Here is a 27838-nt window from a genome sequence, read left to right on the forward strand (position 1 = left end):
AAAACTATCCGTCAGATGGCAGGCTTGTCGCGACTATTTGAGACGCCACGCCGCGCGCCACCTTTCCGTGTTTTGACGTGAACAGGAGCGGACGTGTTTTCAGGTGAGTCCCAATAATGTGTTTTGATGGGTCCGTTGTAAGAAATGCGTTCTTTAGGAAATATATGTTTTTGACTTGAATATGTTGAAAGCTTTCTATTGTTTTACCATTATGCGTGAGTGTCAACATTGCTCTTAATCACAACATAATTCGTTTCGAGCAATGAAACATGGCGGATAGCGTTTCGCAGACCTTTTCTTGAAATGGCCCGCATGGACATGTTGTATCAGGGAGTGGTGGGAATAGTTGTATCAGTGATACAACTTATCCCACTAGTGATACAACTTATCTCAGGTTAAAACATTTTCCATTTCCGGTTTATACTTACATTAGACGGGTCGAAAATGGACTTAAAACAAGGTTGCAAATTGCGATAGATATATCGATAAGTTTTTATAGATAGTTAAGTCTTAGACGCTGCCTATACCTACCTAATTAAATTATATGTCCTGCCATGAAGGTGGATGCTTCCTTTCCCATACCTGCTACATTGCATGATTAAATCGAGACATCCAGGCATTTTAATGGCACGTGCACTGTACCACACTTTTCAAAGTTTAATGCAGTGCTTTAATATTGCCAGCCGTGTGGTTCAAGGGGTGTGGTTAAACGCGTTGAACCACACGGCTGCTGACGTCACTATCAATTATAGTTGTGAGCTTTTTGGCAGGCAGGGGCGCGGGAACTACTTTCCGACTGGGGGGGCACACCATAATAGAGATCAACCTAGGGTACCCCCAAATCTAGTTTTCTCACCGGTTTTAGGCCACTTATTTTTCACCCCTCGGCTTTTTCAACAAAAAAAGAAAACATTTGCAAAAAAAATGTGGTATTCCGTCTCAAAGCTGGGGGGGCACCGCCCCCACGGCCCCAGAGTTGGGGGGGCAAGCTGCCCCCACTGCCCCCCCGGCTCCCGCGCCTATGTTGGCAGGTATGGGAAACACCTTCCAGCCCTAAGGCCGGGAATTCAATAAATGTCACCTCGCTTTTTTAGCGAAAAGCACCTCGGGCCTAACGGCCCTCGGAGTTTTCGCTAAAAAACCTCGGTGACATTTATTGAATCATCCCGGCCCCGGGCAGGAATATATTTTAACCTACGTACTTGCCTATCATTCATATTATTCACGTGACCGTCACTTGCTTCATCCTGTAATCCTAATTCCTGAACGCTTTTTCCAGCTCACGAATGCCATGGGTCGGAGCTACGTCCGAAAGACAGATAGACGGCAGAACAGCCCGGAAGATGTTTTGGAGAGGGCGGCAACCCTAGTCGTTCAAAAAGGGCTGTCAATTAGAGGTGTCGCGAAAAATTTTGGCGTTAACTATCAGACCCTGAACCGTTTCGTCCGCATGAAAAAAGAGGGACGTTTAGGACAGCGCATGGGGTACCAGAACTGCGGAACAAGGGTGTTCACAGATGAGCAAGAATCCATCCTTGAAGGGTATCTGAAGGAGGCTGCCGAAATATTTTTCGGACTGACACCAAAGGATGTGCGCGTCCTGGCCTATGACTGTGCCAAAAAATATGGGATCACTGTGCCTCAATCATGGGAGGACAACAAGATGGCGGGTGTGGAGTGGTTTCGGTCATTTCGTAAGCGCCGAAACCTGGCCGTGAGAACCCCTGAAGCTACTAGCATGGGAAGAGCAAGCGGCTTCAACAGGCACAACGTAAACGAGTTTTTTGCAAAGCTCACGGAAGTTGTGGACCGCTACCAGTTCAGCAAAGAGGACATTTGGAATGTGGACGAAACGGGAGTCACCACGGTGCAAAAGCCACCACAGGTTGTCACCGCTAGAGGTTCGAGGCAGGTGGGGTCTCTGACCTCTGCGGAGCGCGGTGAGCTGGTGACCGTTTGTGCAGCGGTGAGTGCCTGCGGAAATACAGTACCGCCCATGCTAATATTTCCGCGGGTACGATACCAGCCTCACTTCGTGAGAGACGGTCCTCCAGGATGCATCGGCTCCGCGTACCCATCTGGCTGGATGACGAAGGAAAACTTCAAAATCTTCCTCGTCCACTTCGTGAAGCACACGCGATGCTCAAAAGAGAGGCCGGTGCTTCTTCTTCTCGACAACCATGAAAGTCACCTTGGCGTAGAGGCTGTGACCTACGCTAAGGAAAACGGCGTGGTCTTGCTGTCATTCCCGCCCCACTGCTCGCACAAACTGCAGCCTCTCGACAGATCAGTGTACGGTCCACTGAAACGATACCTTGGATGCGCACAGGCGAACTGGCTTCGCAACAACAGAGGGCGCACAATGACTATCCACGACATCCCCGGCGTACTCCGCGACGCCTGGGCAAGTGCCAGCACACAGGCCAACATCACGAGCGGGTTCCGCGTGTCGGGCATAGTTCCGCTTAACCCTGAAGTCTTCTGTGAAGCAGACTTCTGCCCGTCACAAGTAACAGATCGTCCAAGAGACGCTGGAGAGGACGGTGCAAGAGCAACTGGCACTCCTCAGCACGTGTCGGACCCGAGCAGCGCTCCTCAGCGCTCGCCGGACCCGAGCAGCGCTCCTCAGTGCGCGCCCGGCCCGAGCAGCGCTCCTCAGTGCGCGCCTGGCCCGAGCAGCGCTCCTCAGCGCGCGCCGGACCCGAGCAGCGCTCCTCAGTGCGCGCCTGGCCCGAGCAGCGCTCCTCAGTGCGCGCCTGGCCCGAGCAGCGCTCCTCAGTGCGCGCCGGGCCCGAGCAGCGCTCCTCAGCGCGCGCCGGACCCGAGCAGCGCTCCTCAGTGCGCGCCTGGCCCGAGCAGCGCTCCTCAGTGCGCGCCGGGCCCGAGCAGCGCTCCTCAGCGCGCGCCGGACCCGAGCAGCGCTCCTCAGTGCGCGCCCGGCCGGAGCAGCGCTCCTCAGCGCGCGCCGGACCCGAGCAGCGCTCCTCAGTGCGCGCCGGGCCCGAGCAGCGCTCCTCAGCGCGCGCCGGACCCGAGCAGCGCTCCTCAGTGCGCGCCCGGCCGGAGCAGCGCTCCTCAGCGCGCGCCGGACCCGAGCAGCGCTCCTCAGTGCGCGCCTGGCCCGAGCAGCGCTCCTCAGTGCGCGCCTGGCCCGAGCAGCGCTCCTCAGTGCGCGCCGGGCCCGAGCAGCGCTCCTCAGCGCGCGCCGGACCCGAGCAGCGCTCCTCAGTGCGCGCCGGGCCCGAGCAGCGCTCCTCAGTGCGCGCCCGGCCCGAGCAGCGCTCCTCAGTGCGCGCCGGGCCCGAGCAGCGCTCCTCAGTGCGCGCCGGACCCGAGCAGCGCTCTCCTGGAAGTGACTGACTGTGAGGACGCTTCGCACCACTTGACTGCCAGTAGTGCAGACGAAACGTTTTCCTCCGAAGGCAGTTCGACCCATCCTTAGTGGTCATCTTCCTGCGAGGAAATCGCAGCGAGGGAGAAAGAAGAGGAGTTCGATGGTGTTGACGGACTCGCCAGTAAAGCGAATGCTCGAAGAAGAACAAGCAAAGAAGAAGCCCAAGACCGGGAAGGCAAATTCGAAGGAATCAGGAGCCAAGAAGAGGACGGTAAAAGCCCAAGGAAAGAAGACTAAGAAGCGAGTGAATAAGTCAGCGTCGAGGTGCGAGGCGTATGATTCCGATGCAGAGGAGACGTTCTGCCTCGTGTGCGTTGAGCCGTATTCCAATAGCAGACCAGGAGAACAGTGGATACGGTGTTCGGCATGTGAACGCTGGGCACATGAAGCTTGCATCAATTCCGATGGTGCCGGTCTCTTTGTGTGCCAGAACTGTGATTCTGACGACTCGGATTTCGCGTACTAGTTTGACACATGAGTTGACTGCAGAGTTCGCAGTGTTGGCTTAATGTTCAGAGTTCGCAGTGTTGGCTTAATGTTAGCAGACTACTCTGCCTTGTTCCTTTCACAAAATGGTTTGTCATCGAGAGAATGATGCGAAATACACGGTCTCATGGCAAGGGACGCCTTTAATATTTATTATATAAACACGGACGACGGACAAACAGATTTCGACATGTGTTTATATTGCAGAAATGATATGATTTTCTTATGGGTCGTGCGTACACTAAAGCGACATCAGGAAATGGCTGAGCTGATCTGCTGGCTGGAGCTGGGCTTTTTAATCAGGATACCTACTTGTATCATTCTTCGGACTGCGTAGAAGTGTAAGTAAGTCGCATTTTCTATCATAAAACATTGATACATCTTAACTCACCAGGCAGTACAACTTACCTCACTAGTGGGGCAAATGGTACCAGTTGTAGTGGTCCAATTTAAAGCGAGGTGTAGCCAAAATAAGAAACCGTAGCATGACGTGCGGTAGAATGCATGTAGAGAAAGGTTGTAGCTTTCCTTTGGTATATCAACGGTAACTTTATTCGTTAAATCTAGGGAGATATATGACCTGAAGTAAAAAGTGATACAACTCACCTCGTTCTCCCCTATATAAGACTTTATAATTCCACAAAATGATTTCAGGCTGGTAGCTGAATGTCCTCTCGGGAAACTGTAGAAAAAAAGTTTAGGCAATCTAAGATGGAAATGGTAGCATGTGGCGTTGACCGGGGCTAAAGTATTACCGAATGAAGATACTTTCTTTGATTCTGCATATAAGAAGAAAAACATATTAAATTTCTGTTTATTTTCTCGCACAAGACGTTTCGACGTTACAGAGGTGGATAGTGGATACCTTATCGTGCAAATTATCGTCAAATTACTTTTAGTCCTATTCTTCCCTACGTATCGCAATAGGCGAATACCTATATCCGCCTGAATTTCTTTCGAATGATTTCTTAAATTTGTGCTGTACTGTAGCTATTGAACATTTCAAGGGCATGCAAAAAACTGAAAGAGGTAAAAGGTATAATTAATGCGAGAGTCTAACCGCGGAAGTTTTACCAGCAACAAAGCCGTAGCATTATTTTTGTATATACCTTTTACTTGGCTATGCCAAGGACGTTCCGAGAACAAACTGTATTTGACACTCAAGGACAAAAGGTATCACATTCACACAAAAGTTGGCGGCGGGTCACGCACCCGGTGGATGTGCCAGCATTCATTGGAAAGCGATTTATTTTTAAATAAATAAATAAAAAGAAAAGCGGTGATGCCTAGTTTTGGGCCGCTAAACTTCAGTTATCTCGAAGAGCAATGTGCAGCTAGTCCCAATAGCGAAAGGGTGGAAGACATTCAGCTTCGCCTCGCAAGTTCAACCCCAGCTCGTGCGGACAATACCCGATATTTGCGCCGCTCTCTGCACACACGTAACAAAAACACCCCAGTATCCGGTTTGCCCGTCCGAGAGGCCGGCCGGCGCGCTCCTTTTTTAGTCATGTAAACCAAGTGGTTAATTCTAACATATTCTTCGTACGCGCGCGCCGTAATAGCCCGGATGAAATATTACGCCCCGGTGTTCGATTTCGGAGACTGCGTCACAAATGCGTAGCTGCCACGAAGTCGTAATAAATATGTACGTGCGTGCCCGACGGTCGTTAAACATGCATGAGACGTGCTCAGACCTGAAAGAATGGGATTTATTCATGAAAAATAAATGAACGGACAACGGACGGAAAATGAAGCTGGAATTCTGGCCGCCGTTGATGTAACAATGCCCACGTAGCTTGGGGTCAGAGTTGATGTAATGTTTAGAATGAAACAGCCGTCAGAAGCCGTATAGACAGAGAATATCAATCCTGGGAAAATGTAAAATTCAGTGGTAGTCTTAGAAGAAGCATTTCCTTTAGATGCATATATAATTTCGGAGACGTGTTGGGATACAGATAATTGGATAAAAAATGTATAAGCGTGGAGCGTGTTCCGTGTATGTGATGAGCAATCTGCATGGTCGATCGTTCTATAAAATGGCCAGCCAGCAGTATGGAGGCTATTGTTATCGTATTAGACGGGCATACCAAAAGCACTAGCCATCAAACAAATATGTACCTTTTTTAAGATTATAATTACTGGTCATAAACATAGCCTTAGGTCATCAATATCATAGATATCACAAATCTGATATGAAAAGAATATAACAGCATCACAAGTTCCTGGAAATGCTAGCTATAGCATTCAGTAAATTAGCAAAACAGGCATCCTCATTCAACGTCTATGAATTTCGAGCAATTACGCCATGACTAAAGGCATGTGGCTTTGCAGGCTCAAAATGAAAAGACAATGTGATTGAATGAAAGGTATGGAGCTGCCATGTCGAACAGTTTGAGCTCCATAGCCTTGGCATTTTCTTTCGAGTGCGCATGGAGGTGAATTCAGTAACATAAGGCCTGCATTTACATACCTTTATCATTGCCACAATACATGTAAGCATACTCGCATAAAAGTGACAGCTGCCGAAATTAAAACATACCAGTTCCTGGCTGACAGTGGACGCCAGTATACCTACCAGTGAACATTGTCGGTTTGTATTATCTTTTTTTGCGAACAAATATAGGTAATGGACGTGCTACTTTCATTCAAAATTTAGGAAACTGTTAAAATCATATTTACATAAATACGTAGAATTAGAAAGCAAGAAGAATGTTCAGTGTGAGAACCTTACAATTAAAAAACAAACATTCGGTGTACTGATGTGAGACGCTGGATATCACTCTTCACAGCAGACACGTCTCTAACGGAGGGAGAGGAGGAGAGGAGTCCACTACATGCGGATGGTGTCGTCGCCCGTCAGCTCCGAGACAGGTAGGTATTCCGTAGAGAAGAGGAATCCGGAGGGCCATGGAGGAAGACAGGAGGGAAGTGAGGAGAGAGAGAGAGAAAGAGAAAGAGAAAGAGAAAGAGAAAGAGAAAGAGAAGGAGAAGGAGAAGGAGAAGGAGAAGGAGAAGGAGAAGGAGAAGGAGAAGGAGAAGGAGAAGGAGAAGGAGAAGGAGAAGGAGAAGGAGAAGGAGAAGGAGAAGGAGAAGGAGAAGGAGAAGGAGAAGGAGAAGGAGAAGGAGAAGGAGAAGGAGAAGGAGAAGGAGAAGGAGAAGGAGAAGGAGAAGGAGAAGGAGAAGGAGAAGGAGAAGGAGAAGGAGAAGGAGAAGGAGAAAGGGAAAGGGAAAGGGAAAGGGAAAGGGAAAGGGAGAGAGAGAGAGAGAGAGAGAGAGAGAGAGAGAGAGAGAGAGAGAGAGAGAGAGAGAGAGAGAGAGAGAGAGAGAGAGAGAGAGAGAGAGAGAGAGAGAGAGAGAGAGAGAGAGAGAGAGAGAGAGAGAGAGAGAGAGAGAGAGAGAGAGAGAGAGAGAGAGAGAGAGAGAGAGAGAGAGAGAGAGAGAGAGAGAGAGAGAGAGAGAGAGAGAGAGAGAGAGAGAGAGAGAGAGAGAGAGAGAGAGAGAGAGAGAGAGAGAGAGAGAGAGAGAGAGAGAGAGAGAGAGAGAGAGAGAGAGAGAGAGAGAGAGAGACATTCAGTCATCAGCCAATCAGTCAGTCAGTAGTCAGTACAACGGCCGGTCGCGACGGGCCTGTAACGGATCTAGCAAGCACGCCGATAGGTATACAGAAGACAGACGTCGGCATGAGGCTGTCCAACAGACCGCACACACTGGTGATGACAGGGGTACAGGTGACATGAGCTGACACACGATGTGACATGAGCTGACACACGATGTGACACGAGCCAGTAGCGGCGGAACACCTTCAATTAAGAGGGGGGGGGGGGGCACTGCCGACATTTGGTCCCATTCTTTCCATGCAACGTACATAGGGCTTATGTTAAAATGCCAAAATCAAAGGGGGGCACGGTGCCCCGGTGGCGGTGCCCTCCTCGTTCCGCCGCCTATGACACGAGCTGACACAGCGGAGTGGTGACACGGGCTCATACGATGTGACACGATCTGACACAGTAGTGGTGACACGAGCTGACACACGAGGTGACACGCAGCTGATTGAACCCGAGCTACTGGCTGTGTCATTGCTGAGCGCTGCTCCGACACACAGTCTGATTCCAGCCAATGAGTCGGCCCAACGAGACTCCGAGCCGACCCAGCGAGACTCCGAGCCATCCCAACGAGACTTCGAGCTGGCCCAGCGAGACTCCGAGACATCCCAACGAGACTCCGAGACATCCCAACGAGACTCCGAGCCGGCCTAATTAACCGGGACTTCAGCCAATTGAATAAACCATGATCTGCACAAATAACTAAATCAGACCAGTGAAACGTAGTTAGAATCATCAGGATAAGTCTGCATGTGAAGCAGGCTGAGTCAGTATGACTAAAGTGACTAATGCAGCAAATCTCAATTTTCACGCATCTAGTTATTGTGTTTGTATTTGTGCACAACTGTGCATTTTCTATTGTATTGTGTTTCACTGCACTAATACGACTAATACCGAGACCAGTTATACAGTAGATCGATGAAACTAAATAACACAAGACAAAACTAAGCAGCAATGCTACAGAAGCATTCAGCCACAACCTATTTCTGAGCCATACACCAAATCTTGTGCACCTAAGGACACCCATCCGACGCGACAGATGAATGTTCAGAACCGATTCCCAGCGTTTCCCAGCCCCAAAAGGGCCGCATCCCGGCGAATTGCACCGTTTTCAGCCAGCTGAACGACAACTTCAATAAAACACGGAGCTCGGAGAACAAAGAGCGGCCTTGCGGCGGAGCCGGACGCCGCCGATAGGTAGTTACAAGTTCGGTATTTATTTTACAAGACTGGGTGTGTCGCCAGGGAATGTCGGCCAGCCCTTATCGCAGTGCAAACATGCTCACAGCGCCGCGTTAGCCAAGTTAGCCGGAATCAAGTGAACATTGGCCTTATCGACTAAATTAAATCCAACTAGCAAAATTGGACGTCGGAAATTCCATCAACAGTGCGCGGATGTTATTAAAATTATGGTGGCGCGGAGGGGAAGTTGGCTGAGCAGGCCGAGTGAGGCTGTGGGCTGCAGCAGGGCTGCTGCAGCTCCGGGGCTGTTGCAGCTCCGGACAGGCTGCAGCTCCGGACAGATGCTCTATGTAGGTAGCAAGGGTGCAGGGCTGCAGCTATATGACGCCTCAAGTCATGCAAAGGCTTGAACACCGAAAGCTTACGTTTAAGTTGGGCCCTAGTGCTGCTGACAATTAACATGCACTGCACTTCCCGGCCTTTATCATTGTATCTCGCCCTTTTATCATTGTCCATTGCCGACCATAACCATTCCATTCTAACAGCCCCATAGACCGTAGGTTTCATTCTGTCCGATTCCTTTGCATCCTCAGCTTCTCGCACACATTACCTCTAGGCTCTACCTCGTCCGTTACCTATTCCGGAGCCCATGAGACACAGCTCCCACCCAGGCAGCGGCGGTGCATACCCCTCCCCCGTGCACTGCACCCTTCCCCTCAGATAGCACCGCAATGGCGCCGCCGGCCGGTCCGCGCGATCAGCCCAAACTGGATCAACAAACGGCGTGTCGGCGCGTTTTTGTGGGACGGCGCGGCGGCTCGGACGGAGGAGGCGTGAACAGGGCGGCGGCCTGCCGGCTGCTACTGCCGTCAGCCCGGGTGGCAAGAGGTGTTACTTCCGTCAGCCCGGGTGGCAAGAGGTGTTACCGCCGTCAGCCCGGGTGGCAAGAGGTGTTACTGCCGTCAGCCCGGGTGGCAAGAGGTGTTACTACCGTCAGCTCGGGTGGCAAGAGGTGTTACTGCCGTCAGTCCGGGTGGCAAGAGGTGTTACTGCCGTCAGCTCGGGTGGTGCTGCACAGTGCACACGAGTGAGAGCTGCCACTGCTGTCAGGTCGACTGGTGCCACCGTCAGGTCGGCTAGTGCTACTGTCAGGCCGGCTGGTGATGCTGTCAGGCCAGCTGGTGATGCCGTAAGACCGGCTGGTGATGCTGTAAGCGGCCCTAGTAGTGCTGCTTATATTGTCAGCCTCTCAGCCCGGCTGGTGAGAGGCGCTACTGGTGTCCGGCCGGCTAGTCCAAGCACGTCAGCCCCTTTCATGGTGTGGAGTGACGGTGTTATTGCTAAGATAGGTGCTACTGTTGAGGTAACGGGTGCTCCTGCTGGGGCGGCTGAGGCTACAGACAGGTGTTTGGACCAGCCAGGATTATGATACGACCACAGCTGAGTTTTCTGCCCGCGAAATCAGCTGCAAATGTATAGATACATCATACCTGCCTACATACAACAAAGAGCTGCAGTGCACTTTGAGCGAGTTGAGAATGACGCAACTATGCTTCGCTACAGAACCGTAATTTATCTGGATATGACATCCAAACAAAGACAAGAATGCTAAACAAATCGTGTTATGGAAATCAATCATTTTCATAAAATACACACAGTTTCAGCGGCTCACATATGCACCGTGCCAGAAAGTTCCCAGTGTTAGGTACGAGTGTGAAGTTTCCTGTCTACACGGGAACAAATGTTCGACTTTGTCTCGCATCCTGGTGGTTCATTATCTGAATTTGTGACGGGTCCTGTCACAAAGGGCCGCGGCGAACCCACCATAAGACAGTACCGTCATTCGGCCGCCGCCCAACTTCGCAACGCAGTTATATAGTTTTGCGTGGCATTAGCATATATCAATATTGTCGGAGTTGGCACCTGAATGTTACCCTGGTAAAGGAGCAGGGGGGCGGGGGGGGGGAGCGGGGTCACCGTTCAGTATGGTCTAACATGCCAACTGGCGGTGCTACCCCGAGAATGGTTTGTGATTGTGTGATTGTGATCAGATGCACACCCTCCCCTATATGAAAAATGTCCATGGAAATGGTGTCAGCCCAGTGAGGAGCAGAGAGGTCGCTGCGGCAATGCAGTCTCAACATCGATAGAAGTTCGGCCCTCTATACTAAGAAAGCAAGACGAAATAAACATTTGCATACGTCTAACTTCGAGAATGGACACTCGAAAAGTAAAGGTTCGGTCGATGGCCAGTTTGTGGACCTATCGGGGAGTGCTTACCTGGTGGCGAGTTCCACGAGCTCGAGTTGTTTTCCATCATCATCGCCTGCGAACAGAGACACAGAGTTAATATCGGCCGGTGACAATCAGCTCAGTCAGTAAGTAGAAGGTGAAAATAAGAAACATGGTGAGAGGGTAAACCCTCCGTCATCCCATGTAAGAGAACCGCGAGCATGCTTGGGCACAGGCCAAAACAATGTCTGCTAGTTTTCTTTCCTAAAGCTACCATCACGTCATCGTGCTCTCTTTGGAGGGTGCACTCGGGGTTCGGACACGCCAGCGCCTCTGGTGGAGCGGCCAGCAAACGTCCATAGCGGCGGAGCTCGTCCCACGCCCGCAGAGAACCTCTTATTTGAAATGTAAACAGCATAGCTCCGGAACGGCCGGCGCTAACAAATACCATAGAATAATACACAGTGGATCCCATTATCACCCACGGTTCCCGGCCTCGACACAAAGGCTAGTTTCTCAGCGCCCGAAATATAAATAAATAGCCCCCTAAATAAACAGGCTGTCAGGGAGCGCCAGAGAAAGACGGCCTGACGCAACTCAGCAAAAATGTCGGTGGAAAGAGGGGGCAGAGGGAGGGAGAGATGGAGGAAAAGGAAAGGGCGAGAGGGAGGGAGAGAGAGAGAGAGAGAGAGAGAGAGAGAGAGTGAGAGAGAGAGAGAGGGAGAGGGAGAGGAGAGAGAGCTGAATATCAACCATAAAAAGAAGCAAGTGGCGGTAAGAGAATGGAAACGGCAGATAGAGTCGAGTTAGACGGGGCAGAGTGAGGAGCGCGATGGAGAGAGTGCTGTTCCTTGCCAGGCGCGCCTAGCAGTGAATCATTGCGGCAAAGAAAGCGGACAAAAACAGCCTGCCGAGCCGAGTAGGTACAGTTAGGAGAGCGCCCGACCGTCGGCGGCGGCGGGCCGGCCCCAATCGCGACCGGGACAAACAACTCTGACACGGCACCGTCAGGTAGTACACGCACAACACGGGTACACCCGACAGGCAGAGGTGAGAGGAGCCCTCGGCCGCCGTGCCCTCCACCGGCCCCCGCAGTGGGAGGGCCGGGGTCGGCTGCAGCCCGGCCGGAGGTGGCAAAAATAGACGGAACTTGGCCAACAATCGCGATAATTTAAACTTCTGTCGAACAACAACAAACGACATAATTCTTATAAATCACGCTGTACTTAATCCAATAATGGAAAAACTTGTTAGTGGCATTGGCAAAATAATTGCGTTAAAAGTTTTTGAAAACGTGAGTCAAGTTTGGGGCGCGTTTGGGTGGCGGCGCTCGACTGGTGTGCGGTATACGAACAACAGCCGCGCCTGCCGCCGAGCCCGGCACGGGCGACAATTATCTGCACGGAGCCCGTGCCAAAGCTGGCCCGAATCTGTCCGACCGGCGCTGCGCAGACACAGGGAGAACAATGCACAATGCGCCCGGTCTCCCGGCAGCGCGCGGGGCCCCCAAACATCGTCCCGGCTGGCTGGCACCGCCGGCCCGGCCGCCAGAGCCCGCTCACACACCTGTCGACAACTCATCTCAAAGTTTCGGCATGCGCTGGCAATGATTCAAGCTGTCAAATATTGCGCCGACGAGACTGACAGCGCGGTGGGTCGGTTGGGAAATCCTCGGGAATCGGCGCGCGCCTGTCGGTTCTGATCGGCGGCCAGCGCGGGGGGTGGCGCGTCCAACGCCGGAAATACTTCCCACAGCGCGGCGCACCACCACCGCTTTCACCTCAGAACATATTATATCTTCGACAATTACAGCTGCCAGACCACGAATGGAGCGTACAGATAAAACTGATTACTGAGCGCCGTATAATAATGTTGTGTGCGCCAAGGACAAAGAAAGCGGTCCGTCGTAATGTCAGTAATCGTCACTGGCCGCCGACCTAATGCCCGCCTACATCCGTCCATAAAATAATTCATGTATTTCTGGAACCCATTAAAGCACGGAGCCTATCAAGTCGGGTCGTAAACGACGACGATGCGGTGATTTCGGAGAACACACCGCCATTACGGCTGTATATACATATATATAACTATATTCCCTCGGTGGGCAGACGGAGGCAATTCATGAGAAACATCTCATAAAGCAGACGTCCCGGAATCACCGCGAGCTCAGACGGCGAGCTCAGGCCGCGAGCTCAGACGGCGACTGAGCCGGCCGCCGAGTCGGAGAGGCTTCTCCCTTGCACGTCCCATCTGAGTACCAACATCAGAGACAGCACATCTGAGGAACAGCATCAGCGGCAGCCTCATGTGAGCACCAGACTCCACCGTCCCACAGAGATGGAGGGGACGCGTCTCCTTCATCTCAGCGCAACATCATCTGAGCACCACCACCATGTGGCATCCTCATCTGAGGCCATCACCCCCATCAACCTCATCTGAGCACCAGCACTACCCGCACCCCGCTACCAGCACCAACACCATCCTGTCACCAGGGACAGGCCCACACCACCACCGTCAGCCGCACCGCCGCCGCAGCAGCGGCAGCAGCAGCGGTCGCGGGACGCGTAAACCCGGGCTGCGTTTTGAACGGCGCAGCCGCCGCCGGCTGGTAGGTAGTTTCGCACCTAATGCGATTTGCTGTGGGCGTCTTAGACAGGCAAAATGGCCGCCGCACCGGCTCCTCCGCCGCCGGAACACACAGTCCAGTGACAACAAAAGGGTGGGGGCGAGCTTGGGGGGGGGGGCGCCCACCCGGCTCAGCGCCGATAATAATAAGGGGCTGGTGCGTGCGGCGCACCCGCCCGACCAGTCAGCCCGCCTGGCCGCGCCGGAATGTCGGCCCGCTTATAAAATAAACAACCTCCCATATATTATTTGAAAGGGCCGACCGGCTGCGAGCATAAAGGAAAATATGAGACCGTCTGACGTCGAAATAACATGTGGCAGAAAAACAGGAGGTAAGCGACCGGATGCAAAACAAACCTCACAATGTTGGCCGGCCGAATACCGATGACGAAGCCAGGGGAGAGAGGAGTGAAGGTGGGGAGAGGAGTGGAGGAGGGGAGAGAGCGAGAGAGCGTTCTTTGTCGGAGACAAGTAGTGGCAATCTTCTCGGGAGGACGCTGACCCCAGCAGATGGCCTCTTCAGCGGGACGCGGGCACCGGGACTTCAGGGGACCTTCCATCAGAGTATGGGACCTCAGTGGAAGGAGGACTCGGAGTCAACGTGCTGGAGCCAAAGGTGACCCAATATTGCCGAGGGCGCACCGCCCACTGGCATAGAATCAGCGTCAGGGGTCCAGGAAGGATCCTGACGGAAACGGAAAAAAGATACCAGAGAGCGATACCAGGGAGAGATTGTGAGTGCCAACGTGTAAGGTACCTGCTAAGAACAGCACATAATTAATTACTCATTTGAATCTGTATTAACTGTAGGGCTGTATCGCTTATCGGTGGGACCATGGCTAAGAAGAGAAGATTCAACGAAATGGTTTACGTCCCTCAACGGCATCCCACCACAATAAAAAGACGGCCAGAAAATGTCATGCTATTTATCTGCTTCGCTAGATCACTAAATATAATGACCAGTATAATGAACTGAACCGGTCTGGTAGCATTTCCCAAAAATGCATTTACCTAATGGCAGCCAGGATTACGTTACACGTTACCTACCTTTATATCAAATAAAAAGGTCAGCATTCCGAATTTTGCACAAGAGCGCAATGGCAAATAAAGAAAACAACTGGCTAGGGCGAATTAGGACAAAGGGGCATCCTAGCTTCAATTCATGCTTCGCTGTTCATTCCCAAGAAGATCTAGTCTAGCATGGTCTGTTCCCAAGGCAACTACCGGATTAGTCATCCATTTAAATTGCTTTATGTGGCAGTTGCCTGATAAGGCGCAACAGAGGCATTACCCTATTATCTGGATAAGTTACTAATAAATAAATGAGCCATACCGTTATATGACTTATAATTTATGCTGCAAAATGAACTGCTCCCCAATAATACCTATGTGGCCAAAAGAAGTAATTCCTTCCACACTTAATAACCAACATCACAATTTATAGCCACCCTCCCACCCATGAGGCACTGGTTTGAACCAGACTACACAGTTCATTCTGTCTGGTGTAACACGAGGATGTCAAACTTCTTGGCACCAGCAGGACGTATGTGAGGCTGTCAGACGTCAGTGTGTGAATTCGATGGGGTTCTGGCACCACAGACAATGAATCAGTCGCCGCGGCGCGAAGAATGCTGCCGGAGGGCACACTGCGGAGGGAGGGTGCAGAGATAAGGCCGTGACAGGGACCAGACCCGCCGACCAGACCGTCCGACCCGCTACCTCAGCACCGCCGGCTCACACATGTGGTCTGGCAGCGACAACAGTCTGTCACACCGCAGGCCGAAATAACACCCGGCACATCTGCCACTCGATATGAGATAGGGTTTCAAAGGTCGAGAACATAAAAACTTTCTAGAAATGGTCTACATGCATAAGCAAGTTGATGACGCTCCGCGGCAAGATCTGCATATTTCATATGTGGTAGACTGGATTGTATAAGCTCCGGGAAACATGAATTAAATAAGTAAATTTATGCCATCAAATATGCATATGCAAAGGCTGTCGGTTTGGGGATTAGGTGATCAGGGGCCGGGTGTGTGTGCAGATTGGCTGAGTGGTTCTGTGTTTCCATATGTGCCCAACCGCGGCCGCAGGCCAGTGTGGCGGCTCTGCTCCGAACATCAACAGCCCGCATAGGTCTCACTTTCTTCCTATACTGCATAGCATCGCTGAATAAGAAGGCGCTTCGGTCATATCGAACGTCCCATCAGTTTTACAGGAAAATGGTACAATGTTTTACTTTTGGTTGTCAGAGGATCAATACAGTAATCAATGGCTTTAGCTCAGTACACCTTTTGATAAAACTGGTTCAAGTCGTCTGCTCCACACTAACTGAACTCGGACGGAACATCAGGCACCAGTGCAAGTGGTCCATTCGGCGCATTAGTGGAGTCCACTGCCCACAAAGGCGTGCACAGAACACCAGTCCCTCAGCGACGGACCGGTCTCCGAGCGCCTCTGGCACGACGACCACGGCAATGGCACGGCGACCAAAGGTAGGTCGATTGGTCATCGACTGCCATACCGACCGGCCGGCCGGCCTCTTTACATATGCTACTATTTGCATTTCCTTACGGTAGTATATGCAAACAGCTAGAGCGCTGACAAACAAAACGTGCCCGATAACTCGCAGAGACGTCTGCGCAAAGCTAAAGGTCAAAGGTATATGACCAGAGGTCGTTGACCTAGGGCTATGCTAATTGTTAGGGTCATCTACCGTCTTCATAAGCGAGGGGTGGATATGAGAAATCAAAGGAAAAGGCATTGAACCATTGCATCCGCATGTGCTCGTGATGACCTTAGTCCATACGTATATCTTCTCAAAGTCAAGTACTTTCGCAATGCCTATAATCCTTGAATGTATGTCCTATAGACGATATAGGGCATGGATGGGCAGCCACATATGCGTCCATGACGTATTGTATGCTCCTAAATATAAGGATGACATGCTGGATGAGGAATATGTCATGAAAGGCTATTATTGCACGACATGTGCATGGCAATATGCCGTAAATTTCATCAATAAGCATCACTCGTTATCTGGAAATTCCTACTTCTTGAAGTTTTTCTTTATCTGAGGGGCACATGATAGAACATCTCGGTCCAGACTGGCAATCAGTCTGATCCAGTCACAGTCCGGTCTGGACAGACTGCAGAGTCTGTCCGTGCCGGTAGACTGTCCTGACCGCCACACGGAGCTGGCTGGGCGGACTTGGAGCCATCTGCGCGCGGTGACATCAGCCCAGGTCAACAATTGCAGCCGGCGCCGTTCCTCCCAGCCGTGAATAAGACTGCATCAACACCGTGAATCACTCGTCGCCGAGGCCGGGCTCGGACCCCGCACCACGCTTCCATTCTGGGACCGGCGCTGCAGGAAAATCCCCGTGATACCGCTCGGAGCAGATCTACCATCAGGTGTGAGGTGCAGGGTCAGCAGGGACCGGTTCACGCACTGGCCGCGCCGCCGGAATGTGGCCGAGTTCCTCGTGCGTCGTCCGCACGGCACCAGCCGCCTCCCCGTGCACACTGTATCCGACATACACCAGCGCCAGATGTCTATCCTTATCCCGACGGATGATAACGTGTGCCACCCACTGATTAGCGGCCAGCTTACTGTTGCTTGGTGGCAGCGAATCCACACCGCAGGATATTTGGCAGGGCCTATTTTAAGACGGACTTTGCGGCAGCTCCGTGCGGTTAGTGCATTCCTTCACGGACTGGTCGCATCAAGACGGTGCTGAGGTAGGCACGTCCAAAACGGCACCACGTCGAGAAAAAAAAAAACGACAAAACTCGCCCCGAACAATTGCGCAATTAAAGCCCATGCTAACGAAAAACAATACTTAGAACGTGAACATCTATAGAAACCTGCCAAGGACAGCGGGTTCGAGAGGTTTTACTGACAATCTAAAAACACGTTTACCGTCGTTAAAATAAAATTCACCCGAGACTGCCTGATGTGACAAGTTTCTGGCTTTTTCTCAGATACCTACACCGAGGTGTAGGCATTACATAAGACCTATTCATAGTCTAATATTCAAATCCTAATAAACATTTCTACGTACTTCTATATTCTGTCAGGTCAAGACAGACACCACAAGCGATTCACCGTGCTCACTTCGGAGAAGTCTCTTGTTATCTATGCTGATATGGTTCATGGTGCGCATAATCACCGCATCCACTGAGGGGAAAAAACGGGGCCCATGTTGATAAGAGTTCACGAAAATTAAAAATCCGCGAGTTTTTCCATTAGCTACATATACACTCTAGCTTGGCATGTCATCTGACTGAGGTAGGGATTAAGGGAGGGAGCTTGCATCGGAGGGAGGGGCGATGGGGAGGATCCCATCCCCCAGCACGCCTCTGACGTCATGTGCTCACCAGCGGCGGCTGCGGCAAAAGTTGCGCGCACCACTGCCCAGAAGTGACCTTTATGACCGTAGTTGCCGCCGCCGCGGATTCACTTTTGGCACAGTTCTTAAATTTATCATCAGATATATAAGCGGCCTGTCTGGAAATCGATAGTATCGCCGAAAAGGCGCGCTGCGCAGGCGTGTTCTTCATCACCGAACGCATTTGCCTACGGCATGATGTTGAAAGTTTCAAACATGTGAGGTAATGAGGGAAGCTTCAACGGCACGTAGCTTGTCTCGTTCAGAGCGGCGGTTGCAGTTGACGTAACAGAATATCATAATTATTCATATACCTACCTACCCACATCCCATCTAAAATACTGACAGCCAGTTGACTTTTACGGCTGGGGCCTGAATACGTTTTATACTGTTTGTTCACTCATTTATCAAAAAATCCATAATGAAAGCCGCACCGGTCGATAAATCAATGGCAGTGGGCGCAGGCGCGCAAAAGCCACAATACATCCAGCACGTGATGGCTTCCAGGAACTGTCCGGCTCGCCGCCTCCTCAAGGCTTGTATTTCCTCAACAGCACATAATATAACTTATTAACAACCGTAAACCCTTCCTGCATTCTACCACACACATCGCATTTGCATATTTTATCACTGAGGAGAAGTTCTCCTGGCCTTCTGCTGAGACGCTCGGACGTCCTCCATATTGCAGATCGCACACATTCCCACTGAACATAACACCGGCTGCCCAGGCCCGTCCTGAGCGCCCTACCCCCACACACAGCCTCAATGCCCTGTTCCATCTTCACGCGTCGACGGCAGCCCGCCACGCCCTCCTCCCTGCCCGACCACTCTGCCCCCTCTTTCCCGAGTCTGCGCGCCATCAGCCGACCACGCCGAATATATTTTATTGAGCGGGCCCGGCCAGCCCGGCCAACGTGATTAGGTTATATAAATGTAAATTACAAATCAATACATAGTAAAATAAATGGAGCCGCGCCAGAGATGGCACGTCATATGGCGAGACAGAGCGTACGTGCAGGGTGGGGCAGAGCACAGGAGCGGGCAGAGGCTGTGGGAGGGGGAGTATGGATGCAAGCATGGGACAGTGTATTGTATGGATGAAGACAGAGGGATGAGTATGGAATTGAGCGGAATATGGGTCGAGTTGAGGAAGTATGGACGAAAGGCAGAGGGCCCAATATGGACAAGCGGTTCAGATAGTGTCCTTATAGCGGGACAATCTGTGCTGCAGCAAGGCACGCCCAGGGTGCAGACCGGCTGAGGTAAGCGCGTGAAGCGGCACGCTCTGTAGCGGTGCGCGACGGGCGAGTCTCGAAAGACCCATGCCAGCCGCCCGGCGCAGTCATACTCCGAGCGCCAAACGACTCAATGCCCGGGGCAATCGTCACTGATTGCCAGCATTCATGCCAGCTCCTCGAATACCCTCTTCAATAAAACACAAAAACTCGGAAACAAGCCATGAAAAGTGGATATAAAAAGGCGATGGACGCTGACCGCAGTAAAAACCGGATGATATTATATCTATGCCGGACTGGTTTATGATAACAAGAAGTTTAGATAATTACAGGGTAGGGAGGAGTACCTATAGCTACAGAGCAGCAGCGACCACCAGCACGACGCTGGCCATGGCGTGCAGCCAGATACATACCTCTGGCGAAGGGGCAATGGTCTGTCTGCCCGTGTGTGTCTGATGGCCTGTCTATAGGTCAGAGCTTTACAGATAAATAGCGATGCAACCAAATCATGGATAGAAAACAAGGATACGACTCGTAGCAATCCCAAACTACGATTTATAACTGCAATTAAAAAGTTTCGCAATTGCCAAAAAGTTATCGCGAAAAACTAATAAAAGGCTGGCTGGGTACATGCATAATGCATAATTGCAATGCTGATCCCACGTGGTATCAGCGGGTTGAGGATCAAGGGATTGATTGGCCCGGACCGGTGCCGCGCTAATAATTAGGACGCCAGCTGTCCGCCTGAAGGGGAGGGGAGGCAGGGAAGTATGGGAGGGGGGAGGGCAGCAGGTGACACCCGTGTCATATGGTGGGGCATACCGTGCGGCGTGTCCGTGTGGCTTCACAGTCCGGGGATCGAGCTCGGTCCCCGCGGCAGACAAATGCCGTCGCGTCGGTAGGAAGGAAAGAAAGCAGGCTATCTGCATAAATGCATATGTTCCGTTGAAAGGACCTCTGTGGTCTTGCTGATCTGGCGCCGGACGCCACGGGGTCCCACTGTGCTGTTGTTGAGGTTCCCTCGCGCTGATGGACCCCGGGCTCGAACTGAGGGTCGGGGTTCCCCAGGTCGCCACGGTGGTGGTCCCGACTGCAGCACGATGAGAGCCGAGGTTCCGTCGGGTCACTGGCAGGCCGAGGAGGCAGTTACAGCGACTTCCATCCACCAAAGAATCCCAACTCTTCCCTCTATAGTGTGCCCGGGAGGTGAAGCAGCCGGCACACTCCCCGTCTCTCTCCTCAGCCACTCCCTGCTCCCACCCTCTCTCTCCTCGCACCCAACCCGGCGCCTCTCTCCGGCCGCAGCGGCTGGTGTTTGGATTATATCTATAAATATACGGGCGCCGTTTTTGCTGCGTAAATTACCTTCCATCTGAGAATAACAGCCGTCGCGCCCGGGACCGGCTCCAGGTTTAATATTTAAAACGTGACATAGCCAGCATTGAATAAGCCGAGTTTATGGCGCTTGCCATCGGCCGGCGCCCGCGACGCGGGATTAATTATACAATAAAAAGAACCCTTATATAATAAAGAGCCAGCCAGACGGACAAAAAGCTCCCCTCATTTTGAAGGCTAATCTGCATTAGAGCCGACCCCTCCCCCCACCCCTCCCCTGCTGGGTCGTCGGCCGCGGCGGGGGACGCCGCGCGGGGGACGGGGAAGGAGGGGATGGGAGCACCTCCGTCTGGTTAACCACTTACGGCCCGGCGGCCAGCAATGCCCGGTGCAGTTCACTGTTTCAATTAATGTCGGCTACATCGCCGCTAGATGGGCCGAGCGAGACCGCGTCCAGAAGACGGGGAAACAAGCTTAGTCCACATCCTCATCCACCGGGGACCACATGCAGCCCACATGAACGAATGTATAGAAGCCCAGAAAACGGTGTGCGAAAGATGGGCATGAACAACACCGCATATATCGTTAATAGGCACAAATCTCAAAGTGCGGATAGGACGAATTCTTTCAATTCCGACATAGGTAAGGTATCTCATTCTCGAGAACCACTAACTTTATACCTACACTAACACATCCGAAATTTTGTTATAGCTATTCTTATTTCACTCCCCTCTCTCCCCTGCCAAAAATAAAAATGAAAATAGGAATGAGGGTTGCCGAAAAGAAATTAAAAAAAAAAATGTGGTAAGGTTTTCAGCGCAGCTTCATGATTTTAAGATCAATAGTTCCCATTTTCCAGGGCGAGCCAGCGTGAGAGATAAATGCTCGCTAAAAACATTTTGATATTCATATACAACATCATATCTGTCATTGTAATCAAGATAATGCGCCCAACCGTGTCGCATGAATGCTTGACAAGTCGCCTGTCCCGAACCAACATTTACCCAGTTCCATGTCATTGGACAGAGCTGAAAGAAGACCGGCTCGCCGTCAGCGGAGCGGGTATCAAACAGCACACACACACACTGTGACGTCACCATGTCAGTGACGTCATCGGCGAGGAACACGGTGGGCGCGTGTTGGGCCGGCGCGGCCGGGGTGGCACGCCGGAAGTGAGACGACGGGTGACACACCGGGGGGAGGGGGGGGGGGTCACGGGCAGTCCGGGCTCGGCTAAATGTGTCACATATGTGCGACCTGCTCGGGGGGGGGGGGGGGGGAGGTGATAGCGGCGCTGGACCTGATAGCGCAGCGCAAGGTCAGCACTCAACACCTGTGTCGAAATGCACGGTATAACAAGCAGAAATGTGGTTCACAATTGCCATGATTCGTTTCATTTCTATCTATTTATTTATTTATTTATTTATTTATTTACTTCTTGCGTATTATCTATCCTCGCCACATACATCAAGCTTCCTTACATTTCATGGACAATTCTAAAAGCTAGACCGATCAATAGGCATTTAAATATTCGGCATGCAGGTATTTAAATTTGATATAAAATATCTCATAAAGGCCCTGTCTGTATGCCAGACCGGAGGTGTCGGTACTCTCTGTAAGGCGCGCCACTCTCTCCGGCGGGGCGCCACAATGGCCGCCGGCCGTGACGTCACCAACAATCGGTTATTAAACAGCCGACGGCGCCGCTTCCGCGCCGGGCGCCGCTCATTGCCGCCGACACCGACGGCCGGCCCGGGCTGTGCGACGGGCACGCATGGCGACGGTGAAAGCCGCGCCAGATAGGCCGCGGTCCCGGCCGACCATGTAGGCCGACGATGGCATGGCCGATAGCGGTGATTGGTTCGTGTTTGTGCCGGCGATCGAAGGCTCCATGCACCAGCCAGCAGCGATTGAAAACACCCCGTGGGTGGTTTACAGACGGGCGAGGGGGGATACTGCCCTCGAACAGAGACTGGCGGTTTAGAGGGCCATTCCCACACTACAGATTCGCCCATTGCTGCGAGTTTTGTGTTTCAGGTAATGGCACCGAGGCCCGAAAGGCGCGAATGATCGAACGGAAGGATGACTCACCGCTCACCATTTGGTAAGCGTCCTCCAAATAAAACCTTCTCTCTTTACAGCCCCAAATCCAAGTACTGCGATCGGGCTATTGTCACCAACCGGTTTCACTTTGTACGTATCACCTCAAGAACGCTTATGATGGCTCCAAAGCAATTCGATAAATCGTTCCGTCTATATCGGTATCATGCTCGGGTATGAAGCTGGCCTTCCGTAACTTCAGCAGCCAGTCATAACAGTGTTCATTAGTCTTACGGGACGTGCCGTAATGCGTTCACATACACTTCGTGCCCGCTTTGGCCGCAGACAGGGTGGGACAATGGCGTTGCCCGAGCACTCGGCGAGGCTCGGTTATATAACTAATCTGACGTCACTCGTACAGTCGACATGTCCTGTCATATAGAAGTGCAGCGGTGCGCCGGAATGCAATAACGCGCGCCGTATCTGTCGCGCCTGAGACAACAGCCGTCCGACGCGCCGCCTCTGCTCAGCGGAGGAGAGGAGGGGAGGGGTATTGGGTAACCTGTCCGTGCCCAAATGCCCAATACTCGACGTCGAGAGCTGCCACATGTACCGACATATTATCCTGGCAGTGACGGAGGCTAGGAGGGGCGGGATGGGGGACCGCAAAAAGATGGTTGCTGGAGACGGTTCTCCGTATGCAATTACACAGGCGTAACATTAAAAATTAGGTCAAAAGGTAAGGCTCTGGCACCTCATGGGCACCTGGGATGACCACATCACATGTTTCATCTACTCCGATGTGTATTCGTAGAGGATTGCACAAAAAAAAAAAAAAAACATAAAAGGGTGAGGCCAAGAACGAACTAGCCTGTGAATTGCACAGCACAACGTAGGAGACAGCAGTCTGCAATGAGATGTTTGCCGAATGATGAGCTAATAGCTCATGATGAAGCATTTTAGATGAAGTCAGCTAGGCCCGTTAGAGCTATGTTTATTATACATAAGCAATGCCCGAGGACCGATATATAATCTTGGTCGGCCTCAGCCATCAAAGAAGTTTATCAGCTATCAGCTCCATGGCTAAAAATTGCAATCGAATGATGAGAATTATTAGTGAGTTTGTCTTTAAAATGAGATATGCACACCTTCATAACACCTGTATGCCCATATAACAATTAACATTGCATATATAAAAAGAAATACCTCAACACGGGCGATGGATGCAGGTCGCCGCACATTTATAAGAATGAACAATTATATACCATTTAACTTATTTTGCGCAAACACATAAAACATTTCAAATAATGTACCTAAATTGCTTTTGACAGATGTCAGGTAACTCAAAGAATGTGAAAGATGCTGCGAAGATTAAAACGGCGCTAAATGTCCGACGTACGGAGAAATGCAAAGAATGTGCTTGTTCCAATGCAGCTGTAGTTAACACATAGGAAAGACGCAGCGTTATTTATTTGCACAGCTATTTCATTTTGCTATGGAAGCTCACAAATCCTTTTATTTATGCATATTATTAATAAGTACAGCTACCCGAGCCTTTAGTAAAGTAATCTTGCCCGCGCAAAGTTTGTCATGCATTCACTTAGGTACCTATCCTAGTCAATTTAATGCCATTTTGCATGTGCACACTAAATGCAACCATGGTATAGAAATATATGCATTAGCGTTTGGCAATTCATTACAGCCAGAGCTATCTTGAGACAATTTGCTATTACCAACCAATGAGAATTTAGCCATCCTGCAATTAAATTTTGTACACCAACCATACAAAGCAATTAAAGAGACGCAAAAACTTCGGGATTAAAGAGTTATTGATTTGCTGGACGAGACTGCAGGCACGTAGGTATACATCGAGCGATGGACGCATACTGGGACTGGCCGTTTAGTGAACAAGGACAGCATGGAGGCTGGAGGGGTGAGCCACGGGTCGCATTTTGAAGCCATCTCGGTATGGCACAATGCGGCATCTCGCGCTCCCCTCCCCCTTCCGAGCGCCACCCTCAGACCCCGCGCGGTCGACCCGCCCCACCGCTCCGCCCCGCCCCCGCCCCCGCCCGGAGCGGCGGGCGGCACGCCACGCCGGGACGAAGGTCACTCTCGACAGACTCCGAGCTGTGTGGTGTCATCTGACAGAGTTGGTGTCAGACGACACCCGGCAGCGGTCTACTGTCCCGGTCACTGGTCACTGCTACCGACCCGGTCGGGACCGACACTCGGTACGAGCGGGAGGGAGACTGTCGGACGCTGATTACTTAGCTAATGGCCGGGCGGTCGGCAGCGGGGGGACGACCGAACGGAGCCAAAGGACACACACCGGGCCAGTCAGACGGAGAGCCGACAGGAAAAGACACCGTCGACACGAACAGGCGGCGACGACCGACACAGAGCGGAAGCGACTGACTGCGACAAACGAACTGTTCCGGGTAGCACCAGAAACACGGTTCAGGCACGACATCCGCCATTATACCCATCACCTGGGTCAGCGCAGGACATGGACACAGAGGAAACACGTCCCGCGGCGCGATTTTGAACGTTTCTCATCACCAGAGCGGGCGACGTCATCAAAGGTGTCCAGACGCGCTCCAAAGTCTCCCCGGTCTCACGGTGCCCGCGGCGTATCAAAGCATCAGGAGCGCTAACATAACTGCCCGAGATGGTGTGTGTGTGGGGGGGGGGGGGGCGGAGAGAAGAAGCACTAGCAGACAGACAGACGGGGGGAGGAGGTAAAGACAATCAGCGCCCTTGGTAGGTGCTCCAGGAGGGGGGGGGGGGGGCAGCAGACGGATCACACGCGGTTGGAGCCATGCTCAGATGCCCCACCTGTCCCGGCCTGTTACTGCCATTATGGATATGCCAGACTCAAAGACTCAAAAGGTGAGAACACAATAGACTGTGTTCTCAGTTCCGAGAACACAGTCTATTCATATCGGGTGCAAAACAGTCGGGCGCCATCTGAGTCTTTGCGGTTTCCCGAAATGGTAATTGACGGATGAATTTTGAGATCACCGTTACTCACATGTGTCTTTGAACCAGCCCCATTTTAGTGCCTTTCATTATATTATCCATATGAAGCCCGGGAAATAATGATTCAACAGCTCGGTGGGGATATTTGGAGAAGTCATGAGCCATCTTTCTAAGCATCCCCGATCAAATCAATTTATGTGAATCATTGGCGCTTGAGTCACAAGAAGTAGTTAATCAGAAAGTCACTGACGGTTCACTCCCACCGACTGGTGCCTGGTGGCTCAAAGCGTCCGTTTCGCCCTTCCTAGCCAATAACCACACAGCTATCCATTAGTGTTACCTATGTAGTATGTACGGATGATGACACTAAAATACCTCACACTGTGTTAGCATATCAATATGTCCCTGCTAGTGAGTTGACCCGGAGGGCAGCGGCCAGGGGTCTGCGTAGAGGCTACTCACCCTCTCCTCCTCTTTGATCATCTCGATGATAGCCGGTCGGATCTCGGTGTCGTCGGAGGCGCGCGAGTGGGCCGGTGCCTGGGAGGGCGCCGGCGCCGGCCGCGGCTCGGCCGTGGTCCCCGGGGGCATCGCCGGGCCCTGCGGCGGCCTCTCCGGGGTCTGTCCCACCTGCGGGGGCGCCCTGCCCGCCGCCGCCGGCTCCGGGCTGCCGCCGGCCTCGGCCGAGGCCTGGCGGCGCTGCGGCTCCGGGGCAGCCCGCCGGGTCACCGTCTCGCCCTCCGGCACGTCGGCCAGGCCGCGGATCTTGAGCGCCTCGGCCACCTTCAGCAGGCTGGGCAGCTGCTGCTCGGCCACGTTGATCTCCCCCTTGTACATGAACTGCACGATGGCCTGCATGTCAGCATGCGACACGTCCTCAATGACCACGATCGGGTGGCCGCACGGGTTGTCGTGCAGCAGAGTCTGGAAATACGGAGAGCTCGCGCTGAGGATCACCTTGTGCGCCTTGAGCGCGCGTCCGGCCACGGCCAGTGTCACGTCCACAAACGACTCGCTCTGGAGGAGCTGGTCAAAGACTGAGGTCAGGTTCGACTGGTAGTTGTTCCAGCGCAGGCAGTAGTGCTGCGGTCCGGCGCCCGCCGCCGCCGCCGCCGTCACCGCCATCGTGCCGCGCTCGGTCAGTCTGTCGGAGAGCAGCGCACACGGCCGGTACACCACACCGCTGCGCGCCGCGACCCTCACCGCCCCGGCGTCGGCGCGCGACTGACGCGGGGGGCGGCGGCCTACAATTACGGGATGCCAGATCGGCCGGCGCCCAGCTGCCGCACAGCTAGATTTCCGACTAGGCTGGGATAATACTAGATGAAATAATCCATTATTTTATAGAAGCTTTCCCAAATTAGTTCATAAATATGAGATCATTTTAGCTACCTTGCAGCAAAACATCCATTTGAGAATCGTTTTGAGATTATAAAAAGTTGAATATCAAATATTCAACTAGTATATACCGGTATATACTAGTTCTTCGATCGGGCGCCCGTCTAGTAGGAGCTATGTGCCGGCCTCCCCTCCCGCTCTGTGGACTGGTCCCATCCACTAATAATGACGGAGATAATATATAATAATACGGGCGGGCACAGTGGGTGCGCCGTCGCCGAGACTCTATCGCTGCTGACGGTCAGAAGGCATTGATCGCCGGCTGCCAGTGCCGCCGCGCCAGCCCGCCCGGCCCGGCCCCAAACATGCTGCACCGCGGATTACACAGCTCCAAACTTTCCCTATAAATTATGATTATTACCCACGCGTTGCTTTAATGCGGTTCATTTCTGACGGCCATTATGCGTGGCGCAGCCGCGTTGCGTGGTACCAGGGCCTGTCAGAATTTTATACGAACTGGGAAAATAATTTACATGTTTATAGCTTTCGTTATAAAACATTCATGCCTCCATAGATTCGATACAAATTATTCATGGGCTCAGGTCCGCTGCCGGGGAGCGTTTGCGCTGGGCTCTTTCAATAAATTAATACGGAATCAATAGCGGGGAATTATATGGTGGAGCCGCACGACGGCGGCAGCGGTGGCTCCGGCGCGGCGGGGCCGGTCGCACCGCGCCCCGGTACAGCCGTCCTTACACTGTCAGATCAGCCGCCCCTCCATATCGCGACCTCAAATCTGCAAATAGCATGCACATTGCACAAGATTGAGTTTCATATTTCATTGCAGCGCATTGAAAATTGAAATGTGTGATGGGTTCAATCAGACAGGATTCATTTCAGCCCGGAATTGGGTCTTAAATTGGTCTTTTGTTGGCCTTGTGCCAGAAGTTATTTAAATGCAAAAATGGACCGTTAACTATAAGTTGCCCCCATACC

At 52.2% G+C, this 27838-nt stretch overlaps 1 protein-coding gene across 2 annotated transcripts in view; it reads right to left on the bottom strand.

Moving 5' to 3' along the window:
- The window catches only part of LOC122363911 (protein bric-a-brac 2-like), a 54235-nt gene extending 27521 nt beyond the window's left edge, over nt 1–26714 (bottom strand). For both annotated transcript variants that reach the window (XM_043333729.1, XM_043333728.1), the window contains exons 1-2: nt 25967–26714; nt 10945–10990 (exon numbers count right to left, since the gene is read on the bottom strand). In XM_043333729.1, coding sequence (XP_043189664.1) covers nt 10945–10990; nt 25967–26629 — 709 coding nt within the window. In that variant the 5' untranslated portion in view covers nt 26630–26714. The remainder of the gene's footprint in view (nt 1–10944; nt 10991–25966) is intronic.
- Nucleotides 26715–27838: the final 1124 nt, after the last annotated feature.

This window comes from Amphibalanus amphitrite, unplaced genomic scaffold, assembly GCF_019059575.1.
Source record: "Amphibalanus amphitrite isolate SeventyFive unplaced genomic scaffold, NRLGWU_Aamphi_draft 000647F_arrow, whole genome shotgun sequence".
NCBI lineage: Eukaryota > Metazoa > Arthropoda > Thecostraca > Balanomorpha > Balanidae > Amphibalanus > Amphibalanus amphitrite.